At 46.5% G+C, this 21,066-nt stretch overlaps 1 protein-coding gene across 1 annotated transcript in view; it reads left to right on the forward strand.

Annotated features, from left to right (window-relative positions):
- LOC309557012 (transmembrane protein 14C-like) overlaps positions 1–19,457 on the forward strand; it is a 31,556-nt gene extending 12,099 nt beyond the window's left edge. The window contains exons 3-6 of the mRNA XM_082259614.1: positions 1,217–1,293; positions 3,928–4,029; positions 15,817–15,904; positions 19,301–19,457. Of these exons, the coding sequence (XP_082115740.1) occupies positions 1,218–1,293; positions 3,928–4,029; positions 15,817–15,904; positions 19,301–19,358 (324 nt within the window). The 5' untranslated portion in view covers position 1,217 and the 3' untranslated portion in view covers positions 19,359–19,457. The remainder of the gene's footprint in view (positions 1–1,216; positions 1,294–3,927; positions 4,030–15,816; positions 15,905–19,300) is intronic.
- The last annotated feature ends 1,609 nt before the right edge of the window (positions 19,458–21,066 follow it).

A 21,066-nucleotide genomic window follows, 5' to 3' on the forward strand; every position in this document is an offset into this window, starting at 1 on the left:
GGGGCACTCAGCTGGGGGGAGTGCCAAGAGCGCTGGTGTGGGACCCAAAAACAGGAGGCTCAGAGCTGCGCTGTTCAAAACCATTACACAGAGAAGGTAAGTATGATGTGTTTTGTTGTGTGTGTGTGTGTGTGTATTTAAAAAAAAAAAAAGTAAATCTTTATAAATGCTTTAAGGCCTTAAGTCCTTCAAAATGTGTACTTGTAGGAGAATTAAAACCAAGTAATTCAACTGATGTGCTTGAGACAGAAAAGGTATACTGCCATAAAAAGTATCAACACTTATAATGCCAACACTACTGTAAGATTTTACCATGCTGTAAAACATAAATCTAAAGTTTATCAGAAAGAAGATGTCAAATGGATCAGCCCTGCAGCTGATATGAGACCAGAGTGGAGCACATTATATAATTATAACATGCAGTGAATCTGGAAAGTTTTCACAGAACTTTACTTTTTCCACATTTTGTTCTGTTACAGCCCTAATCCAAAATGGTTTAAATACATTATTTGCCTCAAAATTCTACAAACAATACCCCATGTTTGAAATCCTTGCAAATTTATTAAAAATAAAAAAACAAAAAAATCCAATGTACATAAGTATTCACAGCCTTTGCCATGACACTCAGAATTGAGCTTGGGTGCATCCTATTTCCACTCATTATCCACAATGTTTCTACAACTTGATTAAAGTCCACCTTTGGTAAATTCAGTTGATTGGACATGATTTGGAAAGGCACACGCCTGTCTATATAAGGTCCCGTTAACAGTGCATGTCGGAGCACAAACCAAGCCATGAAGTGCAATCCATTGTCTGTAGACCTCCGAGACAGGATTGTATCGAGGCACAGATCTGGGGAAGGGTACAGACACTCACAATGGTTCCAGGTTTTGTTTTGCCTCTTTCCCAGCTTTGATAACTGGTAAAGTGCATTACTATCCTGTCCAGCTGGTACCAGTTTTGGTACCCTTCAGCTGGGATGGGAAAGCTGCTTTAGTGCGCCCTGTATGAATTTACCAATACCAGTATAATATGAATCCACTCATATCTAGTACAGATGTGTGCCAGTTTATTACATGGGTTGCATCATTTTTCTTGAACTTTCAATTCTTACTGATAATGTTAGAAAATATTTGGCAATGGCTAATTTATTTGCATAATTTACTGCAATGATGCTTTTTTTTTTTTTTTTTTTTTCTTCTTTTTTTTTTTTTAGCATGGGTGTGGAATGGTTTGGTTTTGGATATGCGGCTCTAGTCGCCACTGGAGGAGTTATCGGCTATGTAAAAGCAGGTATGTTTCTGAAACCTAGAGCTGTGTTAATAGTATGAGTAATGTATATGGAAGATAAAGCTAAGCTATTGCGTCGTTTTTTTACACACCAAGGTCTTTAAACTCCCTCACTGCACTGTTATTTTTTTGTTTGGCTTTGGGCTGTATGTGTTAGTTGTTCAAACTTTGTATTTTCCATTCAGCTCAAATAGTAGAAAAAGAACAATTATTGTAATAAAGATCCTTGTATCCTTTTATTACATCAAATGTCTTAAAGTGATTCTAAAAGCAGAAGGCTTTTTATCCTAATGCATTCTATGCATTGAGATAAAAAAACCTTCAGTGTGTAGCAGCTCCCCTCAGTCCCCCCCAATACTTGCATGAGCCCCATTTTGATCCAGCACTGTTGCACGAGAGCTTCAGCTGTCTAGGACTCTTCCTCCTGATTGACTGAGATCATTGGCTCCCGCTGCTGTCATTCAAAATCAGTGAGCCAATGAGAGGGCTGGGCCAAGCCGCGGCTCCATGTCTGAATGGACTCACAGAGCAGCGGTTCGGCTTGGTTGCCCCCATAGCTTGCTGTGGGGGCAGTTGGCAGGTGCGAGGGGTAAGGAGTGCCAGCGCGGGAACCAGAGAAAAGAAGGGTCTGGGCTGCTCTATGCAAAACCACTACACAGAACAGGTAGGTATAACATGTTTGTTATTTTTAAACGCAAAACAAACAAGACCTTAATATCACTGTAAAAACCCGCTCCACAAGTTCGCTAACACATTTCAGCCAATGCAGCCCTTACTCATAGCAATATGTAAGGCCAGGAGTGGCTGAAGCATGTAGAGTATATATCGAGCTGTTTTTTTTTTTTTAAAAACTATTTGATTTAATAAATGATACCAAAGATCTTTACTGGAGTGACTTGCAAAGGCTGAAGCTGAGTACCTATATTCCCTGATGAATAGATATGGGTGGGGTGATTGAGGGCTCCGCCTGCCCAGCCGCATCCGTACTTACTAGTCTGCAGGAGTCCTGCACGGCATCCACGATCTGCTGATTGCGGGTCCAATGCTTTCCAGATTCCTTATACAAAAATTAATAAATGTACATTTTTTTTTCTCTTTCATTCATTGACGGACACAGCTCCTGGTATTCATAACCATTGGTTATACTGCCCCCTACAGGAGGTAGTCCCGTGGGCAGTCCCAGGGGGTATACTGCCTCTCTCTCTGCTATAGCCACTCAGTTTTTTTTTCTGCAAGGTCAGGAGTAAGGACCTAGTTCCTTGCTGGGATCTTTGGTCCTGGCAAATTTTTTTCTTTTTAGATAGAAGTTTTTACTCCTGGATTTTTCCTGAGAGATCTACAATCAACTGCCGGACTGGGCGACAGGCTGGATAAACTAGATCCAGTGGTCAGCACAGGCTAGCGAGCGCGCGCAGACCTCAGCTCCGCGCTAGGTCGGCTGCGACATAGCCCCACTGGACGGGGGCTGGCCTGCGTGTTAAATGCCTCATGAGGTTGCATACGACCGGGTCTCTGCCCGAGTCGCAGTGTTCCTCCTGGCCGACAGACACCCCCCCCATTTTGATGGAGAGGTGTTCTGTCTGAAGCAGGGCCCGCCTGGTATCGCGAGTAGTTGTCGTCGTTATCCCCCCCCCCCCCCCCCCCCACTGTCCCCCTGGAGGGTTTTGGGGTGGATAAGGGCCCCTCCTCTTGTTCCCCTCCTTCCCGCAGGCACCCCCCCTCCAAATTTGTTGGGGCTGTTTGGGTGGTCTGGCCGCTGTTCCTGGGGTGGGGGCAGGGCGCTTACTAGCGATGGGGGCTGGGGGGGTGCGCGAGCTGGCGATCCACTGTGTGGGGGGGGGGGGAGTTGTCCCTAATGGGGGCTCCTGCCAGGGCCCCCCCCCTCCCATCCTGCCTGAATCTGTCCCTGAGGCCTCGTCTCCCTCCTGGGTCCCTGTATGTCTCGTGTTGCCACCCTTTTGTTATAGCCTGTGTATTCCTATACACGGCGGCCATGCTTGTGTAGTCTGGCGTCCATTTTGCTGTAGTTTGCCATTGAAAATGGCAGCGGCCATGACAGTGGAGCCCTGTGGGCGGTGATTTTGGCAGTGGGAACCCCTCCTCATCCCCTGGTGCTCCTGGATAACTTTACTTCCTGATCGCCGCATGTGTAGTACATTATTCTGGTGTGCTTGTTCCTGCGGGTGGTGAGTCTGGTGTGGTCCTCTCCCCCTCTGCTGAGGATCGCTTGGTGCCTTGTGCCTGGTGACTGGGTGGTGCTGCCAGCGCGGTGGGGGTTGTCGCTTAGAAGTGTTTTTCACCTTTTTGTGGGGTCCCCCGGTGACACATGGAGTCTTTAGGGCACATTTCCCCCACCTGATCCCGTCTCTGAGGCTGCGGGTCCCTCTAGTTCTCATGCCAGGGCAGTTGGAAAATTATTATTCTGACCTTCTGATGGCATTTAGGGACCATAAATTCTAGTGTTCAAAAATATCTCAAATGCCTAATATTTTAATTCTGCTGTGTTTTGCACACACTAAGAATTATTACATATCTCAGAAAACCGTAAAATTTTCCTGCCTAAATCGGTCAATGACTGCAGTGTAAAAGGTTGTGTAAAGATCTGACTTATGTTCTGTGATGTCACATTTCTTCTAGGTAGTGTTCCATCTCTCGCTGCTGGTCTGCTCTTTGGAGGTCTAGCTGGTCTGGGAGCCTATCAGATGTCTCAGGATTCCAAAAATATTTTACTTTCACTGAGTAAGTTATTATTATTATTTATTTTTATTTTTTTTGGTATTGAGTGGAGAATGGTTAGAACATCTGTCGGGCATTTAATTGCATATGAGTGCCAATTACAAGGAACTGATTAATTCAGTATATTGAGGTTTAAATGCACTACATTAGGGATGTAAAACTAAACCCCACAAAAAAGAAAATTCTTAGCGTGCCCTTTATAAGTTTCATGGCTGCTATTCTTTCGCTAAACCTTGAGATCTTCCCTAGGGTGAGAAAGTGTGCTCTTTGGACTATAAGCTTACATGCCAACTCACAGGGCACCTGCACATATAGCTTGGCAGTTCACAGTGAGGAATGCCCTGTAGAGATGCATACTTCCTCTGTACTACTCCCAGCTGCATTCATTGATGGTGGCTCCTAGAGGGTCCAACTAATGCATAACAGCTAGGAAAACCATAAGGCATGATGGAACATGTAGTTCAGGCATGCAAATTAGACGTTTGATAGCCCCCATTTTTCATGAGCTGAACTCAAAAATCTAAGTCTTTTTCTATGTACACAAAAGGCCTATTTCTCTCAAATATTATTCACAAATCTGTGTTAGTGAGCACTTCTCCTTTGCTGATATAATCCATCCACCTCACAAGTGTGGCATATCAAGATGCTGATTAGACAGCATGATTATTGCACAGGTGTGCCTTAGGCTGGTCACAATAGGGCCCCTTTCACACACTCCGTCCGTCGGACGGAGTCCGTTTTTCTCAGCGGGGGATCGATCCGCCGATCCCCCGCTGAGCAGGAGAATGACAGCTGTTCTCCGCACTGTGTGCGAAGAGACAGCTGTCAGAGCCCCATACATCTCTATGGGGGAATCGGATGAGAACGGACCATCGGTCCGTTCTCATCCGATCCGATCCGCTGGACAGATGGAAAAACTGAATTTTTGTAAAATCTTACCGTAAAATTCCTTTCTCTAAGTCCTCCGACAGTCGCCGCCCACGCATACAGTCTTCACCAATGGGGTATTGACTTCATCTCCACAGGAGTAACTAGGCACAATACTTTTAAAAAAACAGCATTTACATAGACACACCTATGGGGGCTGTCCCACTGGTCCAATACCCCCCTGCAATCAGCCACCCCAACTCAGTTTGGTAGCAAGTAGTTAAGTCCATAAGAACCCCAATAGAGGGGCGGGGGCGGCGACTGTCGGAGGACTCAGAGAAAGGAATTTTACGGTAAGATTTTACAAAAATTCAGTTTTCTCTTACGTCCTCTGACAGTCGCCGCCCACTCATACAGTCTTCACCAATGGGGATGTCCCAAAGCAGTGTAGACATGAGGGGTGGGAAACGCAACCGTCAGAAAGGCAACGCAGTACCCACAACAGAGAAAGGAACCTAGCTTGTAAGGCCAAACTAAATAATACACCTCAGGAAATGCCGCCATGGCTAACAGAAGATAGACTTAGAACTAAATCACCAGGACCGGATAGCTTGCACCTGAGGGTTCTTAAAGAGCTCAGCCAGGTGATTGCCAGACCATTATTCTTGATCTTTAAGGATAGTTTACAGACGGGTATGGTGCCAGCTGATTGGAAAAAAGCCAACGTGGTACCAATATTTAAAAAGGGGCCGAGGTATATCCCGGGGAACTATAGGCCGGTCAGCCTAACACCAGTAGTCTGCAAGATTTTGGAGGGGATGTTAAGGGACCACATACAAGACTTTAGTAATGAAAACTGTATTATTAGTAGCAATCAGCATGGATTTATGAAAAATCGTTCTTGCCAAACCAATCTATTAACCTTCTACGATGAAGTGAGCTGCCACCTAGATAAAGGAAAGCCTGTGGATGTGGTGTATCTGGACTTTGCAAAGGCCTTTGACACCGTTCCCCACAAATGCTTACTGTACAAACTAAGGAAGGTAGGTATGGACCATAAGGTGAGTACCTGGATAGAGAACTGACTCCAGGGGAGAGTTCAGAGGGTGGTGATTAATGGGGAGTACTCGGATTGGGCGGGTGTGGAAAGTGGGGTCCCCCAGGGTTCGGTCCTGGGACCAATCCTGTTTAATATATTCATAAATGATCTAGAGGAGGGGATATCTAGTACAATCTCAGTATTTGCAGATGATACTAAACTAAGCATGCCATTATCTTCTAAGCAGGATGTGGAAACCTTACAAGCGGACCTGAACAAAATAACGGGGTGGGCAACTACATGGCAGATGAGGTTTAATGTTGAAAAATGTAAAGTAATGCACTTGGGGGCCAAAAACCAGAAAGCAAGCTACTCACTAGGGGGGGGGGGGGGGCAGAGCCTCTGGGTGAGTCTAGGATGGAAAAAGACTTGGGGGTACTGGTAGACAACAGGCTTGGCAGTGGCATGCAATGCCAAGCCGCTGCAAGTAAAGCCAACAGAATACTGGGATGTATAAAAAAGGGGATTCACTCCAGAAATAAAGAGATTATTCTCCCACTCTACAAGACTCTGGTCCAGCCACATCTGGAGTATGCTGTCCAGTTCTGGGCACCGGTCCTCAGGAAGGATGTGCTGGAACTGGAAAGAGTCCAGAGAAGGGCAACAAAAATAATTAGGGGAATGGAGGACATCAGCTATGAGGAAAGGCTACAAGCACTGAACCTATTCTCTCTGGAGAAGAGACGATTGAGGGGGGATATCATATCAATGTTCAAATACTGTACTGGCGACCCTAGCATAAGGAACAAACTATTCAGAGAAAGGAGATGCAATAAGACACGTGGCCACTCACTAAAACTAGAGGAAAGGCGGTTTAACCTTAAAATGCGTAAGGGGTTCTTCACTGTAAGAGCAGTAAGGATGTGGAATTCTCTTCCACAAGCAGTCGTATCAGCAGGGAGCATTGATAGTTTCAAAAAACTGTTAGATGGGCACCTTAGAGACCACAACATACAGGGGTATACAATGTACGGTTAAAAGCAAACACACACACATCATAGGTTGAACTGGATGGACTGGTGTCTTTTTTCAACCTCACTAACTATGTAACATGACCAGAAAGGTAACCCTCTGGGTAACAAAAAAAGGCTCAACAGGAGCAACAACCCAGGAAAGCAAATAACCAAGGGGATGAACAACCCCAACAGCCAGGGACCCGAAATAAAACCAGGGTTCCCTTACGGTACAGCCGCACAGAGAACTTTGCGGCCAAAGGAGGCATCCGCCGACGCCAGAACATCAATTTTGTAAAATTTTGAAAAGGTGTGCACTGACGACCAAGTCGCAGCCTTACACACCTGGGCCGCCGAAGCCTGATGCCGGAAAGCCCAGGACGCACTCACCGCCCTGGTAGAGTGCGCCTTGACGGGGAATGGAGGTACCTGTTCCTTCAACAAATAGGCCTGTACAATTGTCTGTCTGATCCATTTTGAAATGGTCGCCGCAGACGCAGCCATACCCTTCCGAGGACCCTCAGGAAGGACAAAGAGGGAATCTGATTTCCGAAAGGATTCAGTCGACGACAGGTAAACCCTGATCGCCCTGACAACATCCAAGGAATGTAAAGCAACCTCCTTAGGATGCTTAGGCTTCGCACAGAGCGAAGGCAAAACAATGTCCTCATTAAGGTGAAAATCCGAAACCACCTTTGTGGAAGAAAGGACGGGTTAGGTCGCAAGACCACCTTATCCCTATGAACCACCAGGTAAGGGGAGCCGCAAGACAAGGCCGCCAACTCCGACACTCTGCGAGCAGAAGTGATCGCCACAAGAAAGACAACCTTTTTAGACAGCAGAGGTAATGAGATTTCCCTGATGTTTTCAAACGGGGAACGTTGTAATACGGACAGAACCAAGTTCAAGTCCCATGGAGGTAAGGGCTCCCTTCGAGGAGGGGCCAAGTGACGCACACCTTGAATGAAGGTGCGAATCAAAGAATCAGACGCCACGGGGCGCTGGAAAAGGACCGCCAGTGCAGATACCTGGCCCTTAATCGTGGCCAACGCAAGGCGCTGGTCCACACCAGTCTGAAGGAAAGCCAGCACTCTCGCCACCCGAGTATGAACGATGAGAGAAGCCCCTGGACTCACACCAGGCAAAATAAGCTTTCCATGTACGGTAATAAATCTTACCAGATGATGCTTTTCTAGCCTTGATTAAGGTAGGAATGGCCTCTGAGGAGAGACCCCTGTCCCTCAGGACCTGGCTTTCAACAGCCATGCTGTTAAAGCCAGGGACTGTAAAGCAGGGTGGAAGATCGGTCCCTGAGACAGTAGATCTTCTCGCATTGGCAGCCGCCATGGAGGCTCGACGGCCAGGGGAACGATGTCCGCGTACCAGGACCGGCGTGGCCAGTCCGGCGCCACCAGAATCACCAATGTTGGTTCCGAGGCCAACCTGCGAAGGAACCTGGACAACAACTGAATCGGAGGAAAGGCATACATCAGATGATACTGATGCCAAGGCACCACCAGCGCATCCGAGGCGGCTGCCAGAGGATCGCGCGTTCTTGCCACAAACCTTTCCACCTTCCGGTTCAGCCGAGACGCAAACAGATCCACATCCAGGGATCCCCATTTCGCACACAGCATTTGAAACCCCTCCGGGTGTATGGACCATTCCCCCTGGTCCAGGGTCTGGCGGCTCAGGTAATCGGCCTGCCAATTCTCTACACCTGGAATGTGAACTGCCGATATTGTCGGGACATGAGTCTTGGCCCAAGCAGAATGCTGGTCACTTCCTGGGCCGCCTGGGCACTCTTGGTGCCCCCTTGGTGATTGATGTAAGCCACTGCAGTGGCATTGTCCGTCTGCACCCGTACAGGGCGGCCCTGAAGACGGTCTGACCAATGGAGTAGGCACAGCCTGATCGCTCTCAATTCCAATATGTTTATGGGGAGTGAGGATTGCTCCACCGACCAAGTGCCCTGGGCAGACAGGTTGCCCAGGACTCCACCCCAGCCCGATAGGCTGGCATCCGTGGTAAGTACTGTCCACAGTAACGGCCGGAAGGATTTTCCGTCCGCCACAGCCGGGGACTGAAGCCACCACAGAAGATCCATTCTGGTTTGGTGACACAGAGACACTCTCAGATCCAAGGACTGCGGGAGTCTGTCCCATCTGGCCAGGATCTCCGCTTGGAGAGACCTTGTGTGAAACTGTGCAAACGGTATCGCCTCGAAGGCTGACCCCATCAACCCCAGGGCCCGCATACAGGTCCTGAGTGACGAGGATTCGTTGTCCCGGAGGGCTCTGACCTCGTTCTGTAGGGTCCGGAGCTTGTGCTCCGGCAGAAACGCCCTCGCTTGAGCAGAGTCCAGAACCATTCCCAATATGGGAGACGAACCGAAGGAGACAAGGTCGACTTCTGTACGTTGATGGTCCATCCGAACGCCTGAAGCGTCTGAACCGTAATGGACAGATCGCGCAGAAGACTCTGGCTGGCCCTCGATCTTAACCTTCCTAGCGGTATTCCCGAGCGTGGCTCGGGGTTAAATTTCAGAGCCGAAAGCGGTAACCCCGAGCCACACTCGGGGTACCGCCAGAAGCATCGCTGGATCCTGTAAAAGAGGTTACTTACCTTGTCACCGGGATCCAGCGATGTGTCCCGGCGGTGTCTCACGGCGGATCTTCCTCCCGATCGTCTCCGTGCCCCGGCTTCCGTCTCCTGCGACATGACGTTCGAAGGGGGGTGGAACCGGCAGGAAATTCAAATGTAAAAACACACCAAACACACTGATACAGTTCAAAATAAAAAAAAAAATCACATTAGTTTGCTCCCCAATGCCCTTTCCTGCAGTTTTACTGTACTTTGTGTGTGTGTATGTATATGTGTATGTATGTATGTATGTATGTATATATATATATATATTACTTAGTTATATGTATAATTATATACAGTTGGTTTGGGCTGCTCATTCACAAGAAATACATGCAAAATAATGGTACCGCTTTCAGCACCTAAAATCCGAAAGAATCATACCGCCAGGGAGGTTAACAGGAGATCGTCCAGATATCCCAAGACCACAATGCCCTGTGCCCGCAACAGGCCCAGCACTTTGGTAAACACCCTTGGAGCCGAAGCGAGACCGAAAGGTAACGCCACAAACTGATAGTGTTCCTCCGCGATAGCGAATCGGAGGAACCTCTGATGACCCTCGAAAATGGGGATGTGTAGATACGCATCCTTCAGGTCGATAGAAGCCAGGAACTCGCCTGGACTCAGGGAGGCTACCACCGAGCGGAGCGATTCCATGCGGAACTTCCGAACGCTGACAAAGCGGTTCAGAGCTTTTAAGTCCAGAATAGAACGCACCTTGCCCTCCTTTCTGGGCACGGTGAACAGATTCGAGTAAAACCCCCGAAATCTGTCCTGATGAGGCACCGGGACGATCACCCCCTGGGCGAGGAGATCTTGCACCACCTAATGCAGGTCCTGTAACCGCCCTGGGGTCAAATGGAGATTTGAGGGAAAGAATCTGTTCGCCGGCCGCGAAAGGAATTCGATCTTGTAACCCGATCGAATGATTTCCTGAACCCACCTGTCCGGAATTCGGAGGTTGGAGGAAACCGCGCAAACGTCCCCCCACCCCTGAAACGGGTGAGGGCGCCCCATCAGGCAGAGGCGGACTGGGCCGCCGCACCAGCTTGGCTGGATTTAGGTTTGCCCACCCAGGGCTTTCTGTGGCCACCCTGGCCCTTGAAGGTTTTCCCCTTGTTCTGTGCCTTGAAGGCACGAAAGGACCCCTGATTTGGTTTAAAGGAGGGGTCCCGCTTACCGTGGAAAAACTTGCCCTTAGGATTCTGGGGCAGCAGAATGCTCTTGCCCCCAGTGACCCCTTTAACCAATTCATCCAGGGATTCCCCAAACAGGCGGGACCCCGCATAGGGGCTGTCAGCCACCGTTTTCCTCGAAGTCTGGTCAGCCAACCAGCTTTTCAACCATATCAGGCGACGGTTAATCACCGCGACACTGGACAGGCGTGCAGCTAATGGGGCCTCATTCAAGGCCGCATTGCACAAATACATGACTCCTTGATAGATCTGGTCCACCATCGCCACGGTAGTAGGGGGAGCGGAATCAGCCACGAGGGTGTGTCTTAGCACCTTGGTCCAATCCGCCACAGCCTGAGCTGCCATGACAGAGGCGAAAATAGGCTTTAGCAGTGAACCCGCCACCATGTAGGCATGGCGGGCAAGGGATTCCATCCTCCTATCCATAGGATCCCTAAACACCGGAGAATCTTCGGTGGGTACCAGAGTGGCCTTGTTCAATCTGGCCACAGTGTGATCCACCTGAGGGGCCACACACCAGCGCGAATCCGTAGGAGACGCAAAGGGATAAAGGAGTTGAAACCTTTTTGGCACCACAAAGGTGCGTTTTAAATGACGCCATTCATCATTCACAGTAGCGTGAAACTCAGCGGGGCAAGGGAACACCTGCGCCGCCTTGCGGGTCCTGTGTGTACCAAAAGAGGACACAATGCCCGGAGGATTGGGCTCATCCTCTAAATGTATTGTTTCTTTAATGGCAAGAATTAGCGCATCCATAGCTGCGCGGTCCTCGGCCGTCCCAGGGGGGGGAAATCATCCACCCCTGCAACCTCCACCTCCCCCTCAGACTGAGAAGAGCGAGACCCTTCAAGGGGCATGCCACCTACGGCAACCATTTCAGAATCAGAAGACAAGGGAAAAACGAGGCCTTTTTCTGGCAGCACGTTCAGTCATCAGAATATCCACTTTGGACACCAAAGTTGCCACTGCAGCAAAGTAGACAGAGCAGAAGATTCAGAGGAACCTGAATCCCCCACCAGTGCTGTGGGAAATTTGCTGTCCTAAGATTCCATGGTAAAAAAGTTTTTTTTTTTTTTTTTTTTTTTCTTTTTTTAGGTACTTGCCCTTTAGGTGCCCCGCGGACCCCCGCAGCACACCGCCACAAGACTGTGACAGACCCCTGAGCAGGATAAACTGACAGCCAGAAGTATGTGCACACAAAAAAGGACAGCAGACAGACCCCCACAAGTGTTACCACCGCAGCCGATCTCTTCTGAACAGAGGGAGTAAGTGATGTTACCGCAAGTAGACTGAACTGAGACTGCAGGCCAAGGAAAAATTGTTGCCCATTGAAAGTAATGGGAGGCTTCAGGAAAATGGCCGCCGACATGTGCTCGGAACAAACGTTTTGCCACACACAAGATGGCGCCGCAAGGCGCCAAAACACACCAGTTGTAGAATGCTGTAGAAGCGCCCACAGTGAAGCCAGACATGCTGCCCACACCTAAAATGGCGGACCGGCGGTGTTTAACCCCGCAGCGGTCGCCACACGTGTCTGTACCTCCAAAAAGCACTCTAAAGTGACACAGGAGAGGGACCCCCACAAACCCACACAGCGCACTGGCTGTGAGAGAAAACCCCCGCAGGGGCCGGGGTCAGGGAGCCCAAAAATGCACAGACATGAGGGGATAACACAGACACACAGGACTGCCAGCCCCAGATAGAGGCCCCACACAGAATGTACTTACCTGTACTCGATGGCGTGGGGTGCCTCTCATCGACGGGAAACCGCCCACCCTCAGATGGCAGGGGTGCCGTCAGCCAAAAACGCAGGACGCTAACAGTGCACGGAGAACCGTGGGGAGACGTCCAGGTGAGGTAGCCACCTCACAGGCTGCATCCCTGAGGACCGGGACGGGTCGTTTGCGAGGCCAGGGCGAACACATAGCCAGCTAATTGCTCGATGGCGGGCTGGGATTCCATCAGGCCCTCTGTCCTGGAAAACCAGGACGACCAGTCCGACTCCCAGCTCCGCAAACACAGTCTTCATCCGAAGATCCGACTAACGCTGACAAAATAAACAGCTAGTAGTGCAAAGAAAAAATACATTTGCAGCAAATAAAATCATAAAATAGAAGAAGAAGGCTGAGACTGTAGCCCCAGCACAGGGAAGCCTATCTTACTCCTTAACTAGGCAGAAGACAAACTGAGTTGGGATGGCTGATTGCAGGGGGGTATTGGACCAGTGGGACAGCCCCCATAGGTGTGTCTATGTAAATGCTTTGTTTTTTAACAAGTCTTGTGCCTAGTTACTCCTGTGGAGATGAAGTCAATACATCTTGGGATCTTCACCCTCTAGTGGACTCTCCACCATCTATACATGCCGAATGGACTTATGACTTAGCGCAATTGATTCATTTTATTATATTGCATCGTTATCAATTGTATATCAATTTATCAACTTTTTAAGCACAATTAATTTTGTTGTTCATAGCGCTGCACTACTTGACACACAATACCCCATTGGTGAAGACTGTATGAGTGGGCGGCGACTGTCGGAGGATGTAAGAGAAATAGGGTTTCCATCCGTCCAGATTTATCAGATCGGATGTCAGCGGACATGTCTCCGCTGACATCCGATGCCCCATAGGGATGCATGGGGGGACCGTTCAGATCCGCCAAAAAAATGGACAGGCGGATCTGAACGGTCAGCCTGTGTGAAAGAGCCCTAAAAGGCCACTCTAAAATGTGCAGTTTTATCACAGCGCACAATGCCACAGATGTTGCAAGTTTTGAGGGAGCGTGCAATTGGCATGCTGACTGCAGGAATGTCCACCAGAGCTGTTGCCCGTGAATTGAATGTTAATTTCTCTACCATAAGCCGTCTCCAAAGGTGTTTCAGAGAATTTGGCAGTATATCCAACCGGCCTCACAACCTTAGACTATGTGTAACCACACCAGCCCAGGACCTCCACATCCAGCATCTTCACCTCCGATCGTCTGAGACCAGCCACCCGGACAGCTGTTGTAACAATCGGTTTGCATAATCAAAGAATTTCTGCACAAACTGTCAGAAACCTCAGGGAAGCACATCTGCATGCTCAATGAAGGTAGTGAACCAATGCGCTAACCAATAAGTACAAAAGATGTAAAGTGTAACTGTGTAAGAAAACATCAGGGGGCAATAGCAGCCAATTTGAGTAGTGTCACAACATACAACAGATAATTAGAGCATAAGAAAATTGGGGCTAAAATAAAACCAGCATGTAATGTGATAAAAATAGCATGAAAAAACATTACATAAATCATATAGCAAGACCAACAAAAATGTGTTTAAATCCAATAAAGTGCATAAACATGCTATTTGTAAAACAAATAAAATTAAAAGTGGAAATTCACAAAACAAAGTGCAATAATTCAGAGGAGAAATATTCTCCAAACCAATCTCTTGTGATAGTGCAAGTAGAAAAAAAAGTGTCACACTTTCTCAAAATCCACAATACATAGGTGACAACAATCAATATTAAAACACGTGTCTTCTGTGCACAATCCCAGGTACCAACGTGCACCAATCCAGCTATGAGTGCAATGGCAGTTCACCTTGATGCATGTTGGTACTTGGGATTGTGCACAGAAGACACGTGTTTTAATATCGATTGTTGTCACCTATGTATTGTGAATTTTGAGCAAGTGTGACACATTTTTTTTTTTCACTTATTTATGGACTATCACTAGTGTTTTAATATCGATTGTTGTCACCTATGTAGTGTGGATTTTGAGAAAGTGTTACACTTTTTTCACTTGGACTTTCACTAGAGATTTTTTTGGAGAATATTTCTCTCCACTTTAAATTTTATTTGTTTCACAAATAGCATGTTTATGCACTTTATTGGATTCAGACACATTTATGTTGGTCTTACTATATGATTTAATGTAATGTTGATTTTTCATCTGATACTCGTCGTCCTCATGGGGGTCTCGACCTGACTGCGGTTTGTCATCGTAACCGACTTGAGTGGGCAAATGCTCACATTCGATGGTGTCTGGCACTTTGGAGAGGTGTTCTCTTCACGGATGAATCCCAGTTTTCACTGTACAGGGCAGATGGCAGACAGCGTGTATGGTGTCATGGGTGAGCGGTTTGCTGATGTCAACGTTGTGGATCAAGTGGCCCATGGTGGCTGTGGAGTTATGGTATGGGCTGGCGTACGTTATGGACAATGAACGCAGGTGCATTTTATTGATGGCATTTTGAATGCACAGAGCTAGCGTAACGAGATCCTGAGGCCCATTGTTGTGCCATTCATCCACGACCATCACCTCACGTTGCAGCAGAATGCACGGCCCAATGTTGCAAGGATCTGTACACAGTACCTGGAAGATGAAAACATCCCAGTTCTTGCATGGCCAGCATACTCACCGGACGTGTCACCCATTGAGCATGTTTGGGATGCTCTGGATCGGCGTATCCGGCAGCGTCTTCCAGGTCCTGCCAATATCCAGCAACTTCGCACAGCCATTGAAGAGGCGTTGACCCAACCTTCAATGGGCCACAATCAACAACCTGATCAACTCTATGCAAAGGAGATGTGTTGCACTGCATGAGGAAAATGGTGGTCACACCAGATACTGACTGGTTTTCGGACCCCCTCCCCAACACAGTAAAACTGCACATTTTAAAGTGGCATTTTCTTCTGGACAGCCTAAGGCACACCTATGCAATAATCATGCTGTCTAATCAGCATCTTGATATGCCACACTTGTGAGGTGGATGGATTATCTCGGCAAAGGAGAAATGCTCACTAACAGATTTAGACAGATTTGTGAACAATATTTGAGAGAAATGGGTCTTAGATCTTTGAGTTCAGCTCATTAAAAATGGGGGCAAAAACAAAAGTGTTGCGTTTTTATAATTTTGTTCAGTGTGTGTATGCATATAAACACTTTTTTTTTATGAAAAATCTTTTGTGGGGAGCAGCCTAAATAGAAGAAAGTTTAATTTTTGAAGTTGTTTGGCTACAAATAGTTTTGTAACGCATTTTCTATATTCCAGTTGCATCGGGATCATTAGCTGGAGTTATGGGTTACAGGTTTTACAGCTCTGGAAAACTCATGCCAGCGGGAATTATTGCTGGTGCCAGGTGCGTACATGTTTATCTGACTCTTCATACTTCTCAGACGACTTGATGCAATTAGTAAAGCTGACATTTTAATTTTTTTTTTTTGGGGGGCGGGGGGTTTACACTCAGAGGATCAACTGCTGGTATTGAGCAGCTTGCTTTAACTCCTGGGGACCAAAGAAATTATTTTGGCTATCTTCACTGTGCAGCCCTGTCCAACACTGCACAGCCTTTCCCGCCATGGTCCTATTTATTACTATGGATGAGCTTTTTGTCCAGCCAACTATTGGGATAATATGGTTCACCCCTGGGGCCTGTGAGGGAGGGAGCATGGTGAGTATTTAATACAACAGGTTAGACTAAGGAGGTGGCAAACTACATACAGTGCAAGTTCACTAAAAGTAATGTTGATCTTTTACATCTGCCTGGAATTCAGCTTTAAAGGTTACCACAAGATGGATTCTGTTACCTTATTTTCACTGTAAAACCCCTTAACAGTGTGTCCTTTTGAAACAGTGTTCATTTCGATACTTGACATTTACTCCTAAAATTGATGTGCATCTTCCCTTCTTGCCTGAATAGAATGCCTTACAGGCTAACCCAATGTTTACATGTTTACCCAATTGGCTACATACAGTAAACAGGACTGTGTTCTAGCAGTGGGACAGGAACTTACCTTCCTGCTCCTGGTCTCAAATCGAGTTGGGCGGGCTAAGCACTTCTCATTTGTTAACAGGAAGTTTTGTATCCTATGGATAAATACAAAACTTCCTATGGTTGCTGGCGGAGATTGAGACATCATCTGCCCACCTCCCCCTTCAAAGCCAATCAGAGGAAGTTTTGCATTCTTTCATAGAATACAGAGCCTTCTGTGCCTGGCTGAGCAGCACTCAGCCCGACTCAAGTTTTGTTTCCGAAGCGGGATGGGAATTGTTAGTGAAGGAAATAGTTCATTTGTGCCAGCTTGGCCTAAATAAAATATTTAAACTCACAGTAAAAGTGGAGTTTGGTTTAGCATGGGTTTCCTTAAATCTGAACTCCAGGTATGGATTTTATTGCATGGTTACAGTTGTCCAACATGGACCAATGTACAGTAGGTATGCATATGCCATACTTGTGGAAGCAAAAAATTGCTGCTGTCTTCTGGTTCCCCGAAGCATTTTCTGATTAGATGAGTTGGAGATTGACATACCCAACCCCGCCCCTGTATATTGTCCAGTTAGGAAGCACTTTGCATTAACTGAGAAAAATTCAAGGCATTCTGTGAATGGCGTCCACACAGGATGAATGACCCCCGCCTGTGGTTTCTATGCAGCAGGGGAGCTGTTTGGCACAGGAAGCACTGGGCATTTTAGGAAGCACTGGGCACTGGGCTCTTTGCGAGTCCCGTAAAGCAGTGGTCCTCAACTACAGTCCTCGGAGCCCACTAACAGGCCAGGTTTGCAAGATAACTAGATTCATCACAGGTGATCTCATTTGCTGCTCAGTGATTGCAGTATTCTAGTCTGCATCTCCCCAAGGTAATACTTAAAATCTGGCCTGTTAGTGGGCAATGAGGACCGGAGTTGAGGACCACTGCTGTAAAGTGATAAGGCGGCTCTACGACCTCCCAAATCACTTTTACTGAATACCTAGGAGCCTGCTGCACAAAATAGAAATCCATGTACCAGGTTTAACCCTTTAGGACATCATTGGCAATGAAAGGGTTAAAAATCAATCAGCAGTGGCAGCCTCCATACATTTATCCTCTTGGGTTTGTTTTAACCATTTGCCTCCCACCCACTGTAGTTTTACTGTGGATGGGCAGCACAACCAGGCCAGGCTATGTAGTTGGAGAAAGGATCACCACCCTTTTTTTAACATGACTCCTAAACTCAATCGGGTGTAAGCTAATCACCTTCTCGGTGGCACACAGCCAAAATTTGACTTTCAACTGTGATCACCTGTGGTTATTTTGATTAGCTCAGCATGAAAAGCTTTCCTGGAGCATTTCAGTCCTTGGTAGTGCAACTGAAGCAAACAAACTATGGGTGGGTGGCAAGGAACTGTCAAAAGATCTCCGGGATAAAGTTGTGGACAGGCACAAGTTACAAAACTAGTTCAAAGGCTTTATCAATGCCTAGAAGCACAGTGAAGTCTATTATTAAGTGTAAGGTATTTGGTACAACACAGACTCTCCCTAGATCAGAACGTCACTCCAAACTGGAAGAAAGAGGTCAGAGAGGCTACCAAGAGGCCTACAGCAACTCTGAAGCAGTTGTAGGAATTTATGACAGAGTGGTCATTGTGTGCATTTAATAACAATCACATATTCTCCACAAATGTTGCTTGTATGGGAGGATTGCAAGAAAAAAGACTTTCCTCAAGTAAGGCCACATGCAGTCACCACTAAAACGCTCCTTGAAGATTCTGAGGCCACATGGAAAAAGGTGTTCTGGTCAAATGAGAGTAAATGTTAATTATTTGGCCTCAGCACAAAACGATATGTCTGGTGGAAATCCATTACAGCCCTACAGTAAAGCATGGGGGGTGGTAATATCCTGTTATGGGGGTGTTACTCTAAAGCAGGGACTGGAACACTTGTCAGGATAGAAGGAAAAATGGATGGCAAAAAATGCTGTCAAATTTTGAGGAAAATCTGCTGTCCTTTGCCAGAAAGTTGTCAATGGGAAGGTTTACCTTCTAACATGACAATGACCCAAAGCACACAGCAAACATGACCACACAGTGGTTGAAGGAGAAGAAGGTGAATGTCCTTGCATGGCCTAGTCAGAGCCCAGACTTAAACCCCATTGAAAATCTGTGGAATGACTTGAAGACTGCAGTCCACTAATGGTCATCATCAAATTTAACTGAACTTGAGCAGTTCTGCAAAGACGAGTGGGCAAATATTGCAAAGTCATACCCCAACAGACTTAAGGCTGTAATTGAAGCAAAAGGTGGTCCAACAAATGACTGACACAAGGGGGGTGATCCTTTTTCCAACTCTGTGATTTTGTTTTTGAATTTAATTTTTTTTTTCTTTTCTGATATGTTGGTGTTCTATCTTTCACTTGGATGTTATAGTGAGCTGTATTTATCCAGTATACAGCTGGATAAAACAAAAACTGTGCCTTTCTTTATTTCAGGCTGCAAAGCAACATAATGTGATTCTTTTTAAAGGGGGGATTATTTTAAATACCCACTGTATAGTATAAGCAATTATAACTGCTTCCATTTTTATATATACATTTCAAGCTATATATAGATAGATGGATATAGATATGCGTTATTTGAAGCAATAACTTTGCGATATAGTATGTACTCACTGCTTATATGTATGTGCATATTTCTAGCACATCAGTAAGTCTGTATAGGTTTCATTTATTGCATATGTTTAATATTTAACTTGTTTTTTTGTTTTGTTTTTTCTTGCAGCTTGCTAATGCTGGGAAGACTGGGGCTTAAAATGTTGGAGAAACCTCATGAACCTTGATGGAAACAGCCTAAGCACTTAAAATATAAACATATATCGGACAAACCATTCACTCTTCATGTTCTTGTTTAATATGTCTCATTCTTAGTAAAACAATTGAGTTTTACCTAAAGTGTTGTCATATTTTTTTATTAAAGTCACCAATTTTTTTTTTTTTTTTATTCTACTAGTATTAGGGAAGAAGCCAAAGCTCCTGCAGGCAAACCTTTTGTTTTCTTTAATTTACTCTGGCTCTAAGTCTAAGCCTGGCTCACATTTTTGCCATAAGACCTAGATTTCCAAACCTACCAAGTCCAGGAACAAGCCTTCCTCACAATGAGGGGAAAAAATAAAACAAATAACATGTATGTATACTGGCGCAAGAAAACATGAAGAGGCCAACAGTTTCCACCCTGAGGGGTTAAATAAAAGATATAGGTATCAGATACATATGAAAAATAGTCCATGCACAAGTCCATATGTATGCATGTAATCTTCCTTTAGCACTGAAGGCTGCTCTGATGCAAGTAAGAAGAAAACTTGAGGGAAACTGTAAAGGAAAAACAGACGCCACTCTAAGTGCAGTAGGAAGGCTTTAATATAAAATGGCAATCAAACACCAATGTACTCACAAACGAGTATGCCTGAAACCGCTGGAGCCATCCTGAACCACTACTCCCACGGACGGACCATTGACCTTAATATATGATGCTCCCTGTACATACTCGTTTGTGAGTACATTGGTGTTTGCCATTTTATATTCAAGCCTTTTTACTGCACTTAGAGTGGTGCCTGTTTTTCCTTTACAATGAGGGGGCACCCCTATTTGTCAGACTTTTTAGTCTTTTGGGCAGGGCACATTTCAGAAGTCTGGGTCCTGAACATTGTTCCCAGTGGCTACAAAACCGAGCTTAAGGCTTTGCCTCATGTTTTCAAACTTGCTGCGGTCTTCACAGAAATGAGCAAATCTCTGTGCTACTCTCCAGTGGTTTCTCTTGCAGGGGGTCATTGCTCTGGTCCCAGAAAAGGGGAGGTTTTAGGAGTTCTATTCACGGTTTCCAAGGCAAAAGTAGGCATTCGCCTCATTCTGGATCTAAAGATTCTAAACCAGTTTCTTCAGAGAAATTCCACATAGAATCTGCCAAGTCAGTCATTGCTTTTCTTCAGCTGATGGTTATTCTGGCCTCTGTGGACATCAAGGATGCATACCTACACATCCCTATATTTTTACTTTCCATCTTATCTGCGGGCATGCAACATGGCATTAGTTTGTTGTCCTCCTTTCAACAGCAGGTGTTAGGCTCCTGTTCTAGCTCTACTGCACTTTCAGTATCCCCATCATGGAATACTTGGGCAACCTCCTCCTGAAGGAACAGTCAGTCCAGGCCTTTTCAGCCAATGTTCATTGGACAGTGCAGACCCTGCAGAAGTTTGGATGGATCCTAAAACTCCAGAAGTCATCTGGACCAGGTTCTGGACATAGCCCAGTCCAGGGTTTTTCTTTCTCTGGACAAGCTCCTGGTCCTCTGCTCAAATGTTTGGACCCTAAAGTCCATGCAGTACTATAGGTCCACTTTCCCCACTCCTCTTCCAGGACAGCTTATGAGAGAGAGAGGCTCCTCCCACCTAGCACAGGAAACACAAGATCCACACTAACCACTTGACCCCTGGATGATTTACCCCCCCCCCCCCCGGCCTTGCCATTTTTTGCGATCCAGCACTGCGTTAA

This window comes from Pelophylax lessonae (assembly GCF_965119305.1).
Source record: "Pelophylax lessonae genome assembly, chromosome: 5".
NCBI classification, from domain to species: domain Eukaryota; kingdom Metazoa; phylum Chordata; class Amphibia; order Anura; family Ranidae; genus Pelophylax; species Pelophylax lessonae.